This window comes from Apis mellifera, linkage group LG4 (assembly GCF_003254395.2).
Source record: "Apis mellifera strain DH4 linkage group LG4, Amel_HAv3.1, whole genome shotgun sequence".
Lineage (NCBI taxonomy): Eukaryota > Metazoa > Arthropoda > Insecta > Hymenoptera > Apidae > Apis > Apis mellifera.
Window position 1 is genome coordinate 2,098,261 of NC_037641.1, and position 13,809 is coordinate 2,112,069.

Sequence of the window (13,809 nt, forward strand, 5' to 3'; positions counted from 1 at the left end):
GCTTTATTTTGCGTTATTTTCATTATAATGAAATTGATGTTCGCATTTTATCGATTTCCCATAAATTATGATTTATTAATAAAAATTTTTAATTTTAAGATCTTAATATTCGAATTATAAAATATTATAATTCACATGAATTTTCTTAAAAATAATCATATTAATTTTCTTTATATAATTACATTTATTTATTAATCAAGATAGAAAATAAAAAATACACATGTTATTATTTTCTTTTATACTTTCATAATATTCTTTTACAACATCTTATCTTTTTAATTAAGATTAGCATTTAAAAAATCTTTTTTAATCTTTTTTAATCTTTTTTAAAATGTTTTTACGTCAACAATAATATCTCAAATTTGTTCAATTATTTTGTACATGAGAATTTAACCAACTTTCTAGTTTCCCACTATTCTTAGCTAACCATTTTATATTATTTGATACTGTTTCTAATGCTTTAGCACGATTCATAGCTCCAGCTCCAGCATCAGGATATTTAGCAAAAAAGTTTTCCATTTCACTTAATTTTATCTTCGTAGCAAAAGTCTTTGTAATAGATGGAATGAGTGAACCAAGATAACGATCGTTTAGAGTATATCTATCCACTAAGAATTCCCAATTGGAACGGACCCAATCCCAGACTAATGGTGTTCCAATTGGATTATCTGAAATAGCTATTAAACAACTAAAGAAGTCTTGAGCACGAACATAATTTTCATCTATAGCTGTTGTAATAAATCTGTGAAAAAAAGACAAAAATATTAGTATAAATCAATATAAATTAGTATGAATAATATAATAAATTTTTATATATTTCTATAAATATTTGAATAATTTAAAAAATTTTAAAAAAAGTAAATTTAAAGAATATAGATTTTTTTCTTTTTGTTAAAAATAATTTTTAATATTAATATAAAATAAATTAACATAAATAAATTATTAAAATATTAAAATATTACTTTATATCAAAAATTGTTTAAGAATTTAAATAATATATTATAAGAAATATGATTAAATAAAATAAAAGAAAATAAAATAAAAGTTTATTATTCATACTTTATGTAAAATTAATATTTTTGTGTTATCAAAATATGAAACTTTTTAAATATAAACTTTTTAAGTAAACAATTTTCTAGCAAAATATCATTTCATTGTTTTTCTCAATATTTTAAATACATGTAACTTTATAATAATACAAAAACAAATTACAAAATTAATTATTAAATTACAAAATATTCATATTTTATCTGTAGTAAAAAGTATCTTAGATAAAATTTGTATTCAAAAAATATTAAAACTTTGAAGGTTATTTTATTCCCTTAAATTCTATTAAAAAATATATTAAATTATTATATATAAATAATCATATATATATATATTTATATATAAATAAATTATATATAAATTTCATATATAATTCATTCGAGTATACATATGAATTTTCATTCAAATTTTTGGGTTGACTAAATTTTCTTGTAATATAATGTACATCATTTTGTCTCTCATTATTTAGATATTTTTGAATAAATTAGCAACTTACTCGTTCAAAATCCAATTAGATTGTATTCCAGCTAATCCACGGATTAAATTCAATTTCTCTGCTGAATCAGTTTCAGTTACAAATCTTTGAAACATAATATCCCATGTATCTCTATTACCATTATGTTGTATTCCTAAAGTAAAAATTATAAAATATATAATTCATTTTTTATTAATATAATCTTTTTTCTTTTTGTAAAATGCAAATATAGATATTAAAATTAAAAAAAATTAACATGACTATAGAAAAATTTACCATAATAATAGATAAGTTCACGAATATCAGGATGTGGCCGAATGTCTTTGGGATCTGAAATCCAGTTTTTAAATAATTTTCCCGCTTCTTTAATGCATTCGTTATGTTCCACAGAACAAGCCAATCGTAAAATTGTTGTTCGAAGTTTTCTATGCAAGCCAGAATGAAATACAATGAAAATAAATGATTAATATGAAAATATAAAAAGATATGAATTAGTCATTTTGAAATAAAAAAATTATTACATACTGAAAGATACGACTATCAGCATTGCTTACAGTCCATCCTACTTTATGGTAAACACTATCTACTAAATCTCTCACATATTTCTAAAAAAAAAAAAAAAAGAAAGAAATAGAAGAAATTTATTTAACATTCATTGTTTTCATTGAAAAAATCTTATAAAAATTTCAAATAATATACAAATAAAATATTATATTTATACCTTGAACTTTAATGAGGAATTAGTAGATGATAATAAGATATCAATAGCTCTTAATTTTGAAGAAGCCACATTCCATGGAATAGCATGTTCTTCTCGAAGAAGATACTCAGTCATATTCATTGTCACTCCATAATCGAGTTCTCCAGCACTCGCTAGACTAAATGCATCTTCTAAAAGATGCACTCTATCAGATACTGATAATGTCTAACAGTTCAATAAAAATTTTAATTAAAATATGAATATTTAATTAACATTTATGAGAAATTAACATTTATTAGAAATCAAATCAATTATAAATAAATGAAGAAAAAAAAATGTATCATAATATCTGATAGTATTCCGATAAGTAACTTTTTGTATAAAAAATCATGATAACTTTCTTGTAGTAACTTAATAATACTATATAAAATGAAAATATAAAACTTCAATTAAAAATTTAAAAATTCTCTTTGATTTTTATTTTTATTAATTAATTTTGTGATAATGTATAAATTTTTCTTTTGTAATAAATATAATTTTTTTTTAATATATTATATTTTTTTTAATATATTTTTAATATATTTATATATTATATATATTTTAATATATTATATATATTTTTTTTAATATATTTATATTAATATATGTAATATATTATATATTTATTATCATCAAGCTTATTTTTTATATTTCAAAAAATAAAAAATTAAATTAAAAATTCAATTATTTTTAGAAATAATAATAAATGTTTGAAAAATATATAGAAATATAATTTGAATTTGTAGATTCATTCTTTTTTTTTTCCATCTTTTAAATTATTTTCTTCATTTTCATTGTTCCATAATATCACTTATATTACTTATCGTATCTTTATTATCACTCATTATTATTTATCCATTAAATCATTTTTATAACATGATATACTATATTATTATTATGTATATTAATATTAAATTATATAACATTTTATACATTTTTATTAAATTTTTTTATATATTTTTATATTAAATAATAATTGCTTTTTCCAAAATAGTATTCATTAGTTATTAAATAACAAAAATTTTTCATGTTTTGTATATATATAATTGTATATATAATTGTACATATATAAATTTTGTATATATGTTTAAAAACACATTATTAATAATACATTAAACGAAATAAATGAATTTATTAAAATAATATATTTCTTCCAATAATAATTAATTGAGTAATAAAAATATTATTTTAATAAATTTATCTGCATCATTTAAGATATAATAGTATAATATTATCACATAATAATGTTTTAATTATTTCTGAATAATAATTACATATAGAAATACATTTATAAAACATTTCATAAACATATATAATTGATAAATAATTTAGAAATAATAATAATTATATTTCTAAGATTATTTTTTAAATTTTGTTTATTTTTAAGTCTTTGTTTAAATTTTATGTTAAAATTTTTTGTTTTTATCAATCGATAAAATCAGTAATCTATAATTACTAAATTTATTTACATAAAGCAAATCAATGATTATAATTATTCAATTATTTAATTATCTTTCCATTTAGATATCATAAAAACTTTTTATATACTAAAGTTTTCTTTAAATAATATTCTCCAATATAACAATCTAGTCTCATTTATCTTATATATTTTTTCTAACACATAATTTTTTTTAATGTAATTAATGTAATTAAACAAAATAAATTCTTATTTAAATATATTAACAGCAAATTTATTTGATGAAAATTTTTCACTTAAAATATTAATTTCACAAATATCATAACATAATATAAACCTTTTGAACTAATTTTGAAATTTTACAATAATTCCAATTAAATTTTATTTCAAATAATTGGTTCATAAAGCCTTTTTTTCATTTAATTACAAGTTTTATTTCAAATAATTCAAAGCCTTTTTATTTTTTTAATAAAATCACGTAAGCATAATCATATTTAAATGTTTATTTATTTATATATTATTTATATTACTTTTATTATTTTTTTATTTAATGAATTTTTAATTTTATCTTTTAATTTTAACCTTTAGTTTTTGTCACAAATCGATATTCCATGCTTATCAGCTAATTTAATCACTATTCAATTATCACTATTTTTCAATTAATTTATTATTTTATATTTTGTTTGCAATATTAATACAACATATTTTTGTTTCATTGATATTTTAGTCCAAACAAAATCTCTTCGTTTTTTTTAAAACTATATAAACATAACCATGTTTAAATGTTTATTAAAGATGCTTTCATTATTTTGTGCATTTTTTTATTTAACTTTTTTTATTTACTTTTTTTATCAAATTTCTAACTTTGCTTTTTAACTTTAATCATTATTTTATATCAAACAAATTTATTTATAAATTTCATACTTATCGACTAATATAATTACACTATTCATTTCATTTATTTTTCAATTTATTTATTATTGTTGCTTATTATATTTTATTTGCAATATTAATATATATTTTCTAATATTTTGATATAAACACTATATCTAATTTATTATTAATTGCTAAATAATAATATAAATAACTTATCTAGAACTTTGTTATCTAGAATATGACAAATAATAACAATTCATTATCATTATAAATATTTTAACAATATCATTATAAATTTTTCTTGCATATTTGCTTAATAATATTATTGAGATAGATGAATCTATGATTAGTCAATATTCCGATAATTGAAATTTTGATACTCAAAATCTCGGCAATTGATTATTTTAAGAATTCTGATAATCATAGTCGATTATTTTGATAATCAGTGTTTTAATATTGTATTCAAACTGTAAATTCAAACTTACTTCATGTTGGGATCGAAGAAGATTACAAAGAATATTCCACTCGTTTAATTCATAATTGACACGATAATATCCAACTTCGTTAGCGTTAAATTTAATCCAATCGATTGGTTCTTCGAATTTTATTACCACTGTAAATTAATAATAATTATTCAATTTATTTAATGATAAAATTTATTATCATAATTATTTATTGCAAAATATTATAAAAAATATTTAAAATCATTTAAGTATGAAAAAATATTTACAATCTTTGGAATCTTTATCAAACCAGATAAGAATAGGTTTAGATATTTTGTCTGTGATATACGTGATTGGAATAGTCCATTTATACCTTCAATAAAAATATAGAACAATTAAAATATATTTTAAATTAATTTTAATTAAACAGTATTAAAATTTTATTTTAAATTTATTATATTACCCATATTCAGATTCTGAAGCATCAAAGTTAGCATCAGAATCAGTCAAAAATCGCTTTTGAGTCAATACGTATGTATTATCAGATTTTTTTACATTTACTACTGGAAATCCTTTTTGTCTGGTCCATGTGTTCATTATAGCCGTTACATTCAAGTTATCCGGTGAAGATTCTTCCAAAATCTTAAAAAGATCTGCAGTTTCTGCGTTAGCGTATATAAATTTATTTAAATAAGTAGAAATAGCACCATAAAAGACTTCTGGTTTTATGAAATTTTCCATCATTCGAATGATTGACGATCCCTTAGAAGTAAATTAAAACATAAAATAGAATAATCTATTTGTATTGTTTTTCAAAGAATAAGATAAAAAATATTAAAGTTACTTTTTTGTAAGATATTTCATCAAATATCGCAGTAATTTCATCAGGATTATTCACTGTTTGTACAATAGGATGAGAACTCAATTTTGCATCAGTTACGAAGACAGAATGCATTTGTTCGATTAAGAAGAGATCCATCTGAAAAAAAATTTTTCTTTATATACATTTAACACAATTAAAGGGTAGAATTATTTGAATTTCGAATATAATTAAATAGTCAAAAGAGATAATTAGTTAACCATTCCCCAATCAGGAAGAATAGCATCCGCGCTCACATACGACATGAAAGAAGCAAAACCTTCATTTAGCCATAAATCATTCCACCAAGACATAGTAACTGAAAAAAAAGAAAATAAAATAAAAATAAGTTTTTAATTTTCATTTCATTATTGAAAAATAATTTTATTCACCTAAATTTCCAAACCACATATGTGCAAATTCATGACTGATTACATTGACAATATCATAAGCTTTTAAAGTAGAATTTGTTTTGTTATCATATAATAATCTTGCTTCTCTATATGTAACTAATCCCCAATTCTCCATAGCACCAGATACAAAATCAGGAATAGCAGCCATATCTAAAATTAAGTTTAAAAATCTACTTGTTATTCAAAACTATTTGAATTAAATTTAAAAATATAATAATAAATAAATAAAATTTGAATTTTGTATTATTTCCAAATTTAATAATAAAATACATTAATTCATTCAAATTCATTTAAATTAAAAATTTTTTAAATATACTTGAAATCGATTTATTTTTTATTATTGCTAACTCACCAAGTTTTGGCAAAGGATAATCAATTCTAAATAAATTAATATAATATTCGATCATTTTCACGCCTATATCGAGAGCAAACGCGCCTTTTTCTTCTTGAGCTTTTGTAGTATATACACTGACCGGAAACTGGCGATCATTTTGACCTTTCGCCATTTTGGTAAGAGCCACAAAATCACTGACTATGAAGCAAGATAAATATGTCGACATTGGTACGCTTTTTGCAAATGTTACCGTTGTCAATCCTGGCAATGGTTGATTTATTTGTGTACACTAAAAAATAATTAATATATAATCATATATTATTTTTGTTTTCATAATATAAATATTTTAAATTTCTTTATACCTCAGCATTCATATTGGATAAGGCACTATAATAATCTCCAGAGGGATGAACCAATCTTACTGTAAATTCCGCTTTAAAAGCTGGCTCATCGAAACAAGGAAATGCTCTCCGGGCATATGTAGGTTCAAATTTCGATGTTGCAATATATCTGTAAATAAAATCTATAAAAGTTAAAAAATTATATAAATGGATTTAGAATAAATCATCATACAATAATATAATACTACAATAAAAATTATAGATAATTGTATAATTTGAAAAATGATTTTATTTTTATAATGAAATGATTTGAAATAAACAAATTAAATAATATTTAAAAAAAATTTTCAAAAAAAAAATTTATTCAAATTAAGATGTACTCACCTAATTTTGTTTTTTGCATCTTTATATTTACTGGAATAAAAACCAACAATTTTATCTGGTTGTAAGGCGCCATTGAATTCGAAGCTTAAATTGTACAGTCCTGTATGAAGTTCATTCTTTGTTGATATTACAAACATTTCATGCTTTGGTATTTGTATAATATCTAACAATTCGAATTCAAAGTTTTCTTCGCGGTCATAAGTCTTGAGTGTAGTTCTCGTAATGTTCAGATCCTTTTGATGAAGCGCTATGTAACTTCTTCTATCGAACACATCGATCAGGATTGTGACTTTACCTTGAAACGTTCCTTTATCGAGATCCGGATGTAAATACACATCATAATGCAGAGGTTTCACTTCCTTTGGTAATCGGAAGGATAAATCGGGAATCATCCCCATATTCATCACTGTGAGTGCTGAAAATAAATGATGATATTATTGTTGATTTTATCGATTTTAAAAAAAATATCTACATGACAATGGTAAAAAGCCAATACCAGTGAAATATCGTTGGAATATAATCTTCCGATAAAAATTAATCGGTAGAAATGTTTTATTGTGAAATATAAATAAACACTTTAAGCCCAGCGCCATTTGTATGTTTTATTGAGGCTATAACGTGATAAAATTATGTAATTTATTCGATAGTTGATTTTAATATTGATGGTTTGATATTTATAAATAATTTATTATTGTTGATAATTATAAACGCATTATAAATGATTTATTAATTTATTGGAACTATTTATAATTATATATAGTTAAGATATTTTACAAAAAAAAAAAAATATTATAATATTTAAATAACATTGTATCAATACAATATAAATAACATTTATATCAATATAAATTTATAAAATTTAATTCATATAAATTTTTATTCTCATGATGAAAATATAATCATTTTGGAAGATCTAAAACGCAATGGCAATAATTAATATAATAAAATTGAAAATTGTAATAAAAATATATTATCAGTTAAAAAAAAATTAAAAATTAATTTACTAAATTTCAAAGAAAATAGTGAATAATATATATAATGTAATAATATGTATATGTATAATTAATAAATAAACTCTACAATTTGTTATAGAGTATGTAATTTAATATTAGAAAAAATTTTAAATTTCCCGCTATATACTATCATGAGGATTGTTATTATCAGTAAAAATTGACAGTATGTTAGAAAATAAACTTACAATATTGATAGCTGGCGGCTTCAACTTTTTGATCGAAAAGAACCAATAACGTAGCTAAGCATGTGCAGATTAAACTTAAAATAAAGCATAAACTGCAGGTGAAACAAAGAAGACCACTTCCACGTTGTAGCTGCGTTTTCGTTGAAGACGACGCTACACAATATCCAGCGCCCCCAGAAGTACGTTTTGATGCCTTTGCCGCCATTCAGAGCGCATGCGCTATCGATAATTCAATTAAAAGTCAAATTTGACCTAGAAATACATTTTTACTTTGATTATTTTCATTATATAAATAGAAAAAATCATTGAAATATTTTTATTATTATTTTTCGATATTAATAATAATAATAAAATATTGCATTTGAATATAATAAATCTAAAAAAAAGAAACATTCCAGCGGGAAATTTAAAATAAAATTTGATGAATAATAATATAAAAACAAAAATAAAATGTTAAAAATTTAATAATAGTGAATATATTATTATAAATTAATGTTTATAAAAAAATTTTTAAATAATATTTTATCAATGTTTTGAATATAAATTGAACATTATAAAGTAATTCAGTGGATATTTATTTAATTTTAATCTTTTTACTATCATTATTTTTATCGTCTTTTTTACTACAAATCCATTATTATTATTAAGTACTAACGTTTATCAAAATATGATCACACTTTCGAATATCAACAGTCCAATTAAATATTAAAATATATATAGTAAACGTAATATTGTTTAAAAATGGAAAAACAGATCAAATTGCAACACACATTAAAGGAAATGCCAGGCACGATTCAATATCTGCACAACACTAACAAAAGCAGAATTGATAACACTGAATAAATTCACTAAAATTAGTTTTCTCTATCTCTATTCTTTTTATCAATAAAGAAGAAAGTTGATACACAAAATTAAATAATGATTTACATTTGAAAAACTGTCAAATGTCATTAGGTTAAAACTAAATAACAACTAAAACAATAAATAATAAATATTTTTGAATAAAGACATTTATCAATATTGAGTAAATTATATTCTTAAATTATATTCTTTTCTTTTATACAATTTCCTTATCTTAAAGATTAGATTTTATTTTGCGTATCAAAATTTATCATTTCAAGTGGAATGATAAATTAATTTTCTTGTTAAGATTTTATACTATTTTACAGCAAACGCCATCTAAAACTTTATACATGCGATTTTATGTAAGTGCAATCTATCGGAATATTTAAGTACTTACACAAAAAATTTCTAAAATCGATATTTTTTCAAAGCGTCGATATGGTTAATAGTCGATAAATGATCGGCTGCTAGCAAAGCTACTAGCATAGTACTCTTCATAAATAAGTATGAAGAGTACTAATAACTGATAACTATAAGATTAAATAACTAATAACATACAAATAATTAAAGATTGAACTGATTGTAATTTGGAGAATTTAAAAAATATAGAATTTCACTACATGAAATTTGTTCTGGAAATTTTGTCTTTTTTTGAAATAAATACTCTCTATTAATTCATATTATTTATAATTCGAATCTTAATTTTTATAATTATTATTATTATTATCATTTATTTAATATTTGTATATTTCAAAGTATATAATCATTAATTATTATTTTCAAACTATATATAATTATAGTAATAATTTATATAATTATATAATTATATATTTATGTAATTAATTATTAATTAACTTTTTTACTTCATATAATACTTTATATTTAAATGTTAATATAAAGTATTTTTGATAAAAAGTTATTTTTATTGTATATTCTAAATCTAATTCTTTTATATCTAAATTTTTAAAGAAAATAAAATAATTAAATAATAAAATAATATAATAATTAAAAAATTATATATAATTAAAAAATATAATTATTTAATTAAAAAATAATAAAAAATAAAAATAAAAAACAAAAAAGAAAATAAATTAAGTTTCTGATGAATTTATTAATTTTTTATTAATTAATTTATCCAATAGTAAATTATAAAAAATATTCTTAATAAAATGTTCGAAAGAATATAGATAAAAAATATAAAGAAAACTTATAAAGAAAACTTCATTCATTTTTATTCTCATATAATTAAATCGCAATTAAGCATTAATTGACTATCAAGCAATTAAATCATTTACCTTTGATTATTTTTTGATTTTCTGTGAATTATTTTTTGTTTTCTCGACGACAATCAACAAATGTTATTCAATGTTCAACTGCTTTTAGACATTTAAATAAAACTCGAAAAGACTACTAATTTCCGCGCTCTCATTTATTCGCTCATCAAATGAAGACTGAAGCAATTCCTAACGAGGCTAGGTCTTGTTCTTAATTAAAACCAACGCCGACACTCAGTCGAATTAATAGATTACATTAGGTAAATTAATAACCTTGTCCGCATTATTGAAAATGTTTGTAACTGTTTGAAAAATTTACGTTTGGAATGAGGATATTATAAAATGATTAACTGAATTATATAAATTGAATTGTAATAAATCATATAATAAATCAAATATTTTGCTTAAATTATTTTTATGTTATTAAATATTTAATGAATTAAATATAAATAGTTCAACATATAATCTATAAAAAAAATATAAACACAGATTATTTAAATTTGAATATTTAATTTTTTTTTTAATAAATGCATCTTGTTTTGCTATAGAAATTAATGAATAGAATTATGAATAGAAATTAATATTTTAATAATGGAAAGTTGATTCAAAATTTTATATACAAATTATTAGAAATATTTTAATTATAATATTATAGCTTTTAAAATACACGCTTAAATTTTTTATGACGATATTTAGTGATCATTTAACAATAATTTATAATTCGCTTCGAATATACCAAAATTCTCTATTCATTTCAATTAATAAATTAATTTTTTTCATATTCGGGCAAGATGTGATTAATAAATGCATAATAAAATATAACCATTATTTTAGATTATATGAAAAACAATGAAATCCATTAATAATATTAACTGCTGAAAAGAATGAAAAAATTATATTGAAAAATTATATGAAATGAAAAAAATTATATTAAATAAATAATAAATAGAAAGAAAATAATGTTACGAAAGCAAAAGAACGATCAATGAGAATAAACCAATCAACTGATAGATGGAAAAAATAGATATAAATATCAATGTAGATTCAATAATAATAACATTGATAACTCAGGAAATAAAAATTTTATTAGAATTGCAAAATCAAGAAAAAAAAAATTCCAACATATACAACATTCTAACGTTATTAGATATCGATACAGAAAACAAATGGCTTATAATTCGAACGATATAAACAGCAACAATATAAATAAACCAACATGAGTAAACTATGGAGATGTATATCTTGCTACATAATTATAAGTTGCAAGACAAAAAGCAATTCAGAAAAGTTTTTTGTAAAAATTTCACATAGAAACGCAAATTTCACATAGAAAGAATCAATTAACGAGAACAGTTAACAGTTACAGGAAACAAAATAACAAGCAATTTCTTTTTTTCAAATTTAATATATAACAGATATATGCGGCAATAAGAAGAAAAAATCCAATAGAAAAGAAAGAAGGGTATTTAAATAACTTTATATAAAATGAAAAAAAGAATAAAAAAATTAACAAATTTAATGAAAGAACAAATGTAATAAATAACAATATTCATAAATAAAATCAAAAAACTCGTTTCATCAAAACAAAATTAAAAGTTAATGCAAACGCTAAAGAATATATGTTAAAATAATATGGAAATATAACAAAGAAAGAATATATAAATTCCTTAATTAATATGAATAGATGTATATTTTACGAAATATTACTTAGTTATTCGAAAATAAATTTATTTGATATAAACACAATATTAAATAAATCATGAAAGCAAAAAAGAAGATTAATTTTAATATGGAAAGGAATAAAACACTATCGCATATAAGAAATAAAAGAAATATACATAAATCATCAGTATTAAAATATATCTAAGAAGATAATAAATTTTAATGACATTATACTATTTATATTTTATATTTTATATTTTACTGAAACATATAAGAAGAAATAAATAAAATATTACCAATGATAAAATATTACAAACGAAATAAATATATAATAAGATGAAATTTTAATATAAAAAATCAGTTACGAATCAATTGTGTTATTAAATATAACAAAAGACATATAAATGACTTATATAAATAATGATTGAAAACAAAAAAGTAATTGGAATAACATAATATAAATCAACTCAATAATCGATAAACATTAAAATTATAATTATAAATTTCTTTAAAACAAATTTTAAATTACGTAATAAATTCAGATCGTACATTTAGTTATATATTTTAATAATAAATCACGTAACTATCTTAAAAAGTGATAAAACGAATTGAAAAGAATTTTTTTAGACAATAAACTGCAATATCAAGAAAAACAACAGAAGATATCGAAGATGCGACCAAAAAATTCAAATAATAATATGTAAAAAAAATTTATAACAATAACAAGGAAAAGCACATAATAACAACAGTATAAACCAGACGGAAGTTAAGATTTTAATAAAAATATTAATTATAAGATTAAATAAAAATAAATGTGATTTAATCACAAGAAAAATTATAGAAAAATTTAAAAACATTCGTGTATATAAGAATATTATTTAATGCAATCATGAGATTGGAATACAATGCAAAAGTCATTGTTGCTCAAACCGATAAATCAGCAAAAATTCTCAGTTCATACAAACCGATTTCATTATTTCCAATACTCTCAAAAATTTTATAAAAAATTATACTAAGACAACCTTAAAAAAACCTCTAATAAAGCATTTAAAAATTATTCCACTCTATTATTTTAGTTTCAGACCAAAAATATATGAAATATAATAGAATAAAACTAGTATTAATAGTATTAAATAGTACATTTAATAGGGAACATATAAATAAAAAGAAAACTGTAATTATATCTTTTTAGATACCGAGAAAATATTTGATAAAAAATCATATTATATCTCGAAGATCTCTAAAGAGATAGAAAAAGTTATTAGTATACTTGATAATTTTATTAATTATTATTTTATATTATTTATTATTATTTACAATTATATAACTAGATTTTTTTATGTGAAAATAGGCAATGAAATTTCAAGCATAGGAGAATATAAAACAGAAATACTATAAGAAAGTATATTGATATATGTATATATTTCGGGATCTGCATATATATCAGATCACAAAACTAAGGAAATCAATATTAATATTTGCAGATGATATCACAATCTCTAGA

The 13,809-nt window shown here is 20.2% G+C and overlaps 1 protein-coding gene across 5 annotated transcripts; it reads right to left on the reverse strand.

Moving 5' to 3' along the window:
* Positions 1-164: 164 nt before the first annotated feature.
* LOC551518 (glutamyl aminopeptidase) lies at positions 165-10,817 on the reverse strand. Of its 5 annotated transcripts, none has more exons than XM_026440366.1 (16): positions 10,665-10,817; positions 8,527-8,778; positions 7,329-7,743; positions 6,966-7,113; positions 6,622-6,892; positions 6,249-6,419; positions 6,078-6,175; positions 5,842-5,976; positions 5,461-5,759; positions 5,285-5,370; positions 5,040-5,167; positions 2,244-2,447; positions 2,048-2,127; positions 1,799-1,947; positions 1,544-1,676; positions 165-742 (listed from the first exon to the last, which is right to left on the reverse strand). In XM_026440366.1, the coding sequence occupies exons 2-16, from the start codon at positions 8,729-8,731 to the stop codon at positions 367-369; spliced, it is 2,898 nt and encodes a 965-aa protein (XP_026296151.1). In that variant the 5' UTR covers positions 8,732-8,778; positions 10,665-10,817; the 3' UTR covers positions 165-366. The 5 variants fall into 5 exon arrangements, with proteins under 5 accessions (XP_026296151.1, XP_026296150.1, XP_026296152.1 ...); XM_026440365.1 differs by lacking the exon at positions 10,665-10,817 and adding an exon at positions 9,182-9,603; XM_026440367.1 differs by lacking the exon at positions 10,665-10,817 and adding an exon at positions 7,825-7,939 and having other exon boundaries at positions 8,527-8,691.
* Positions 10,818-13,809: the final 2,992 nt, after the last annotated feature.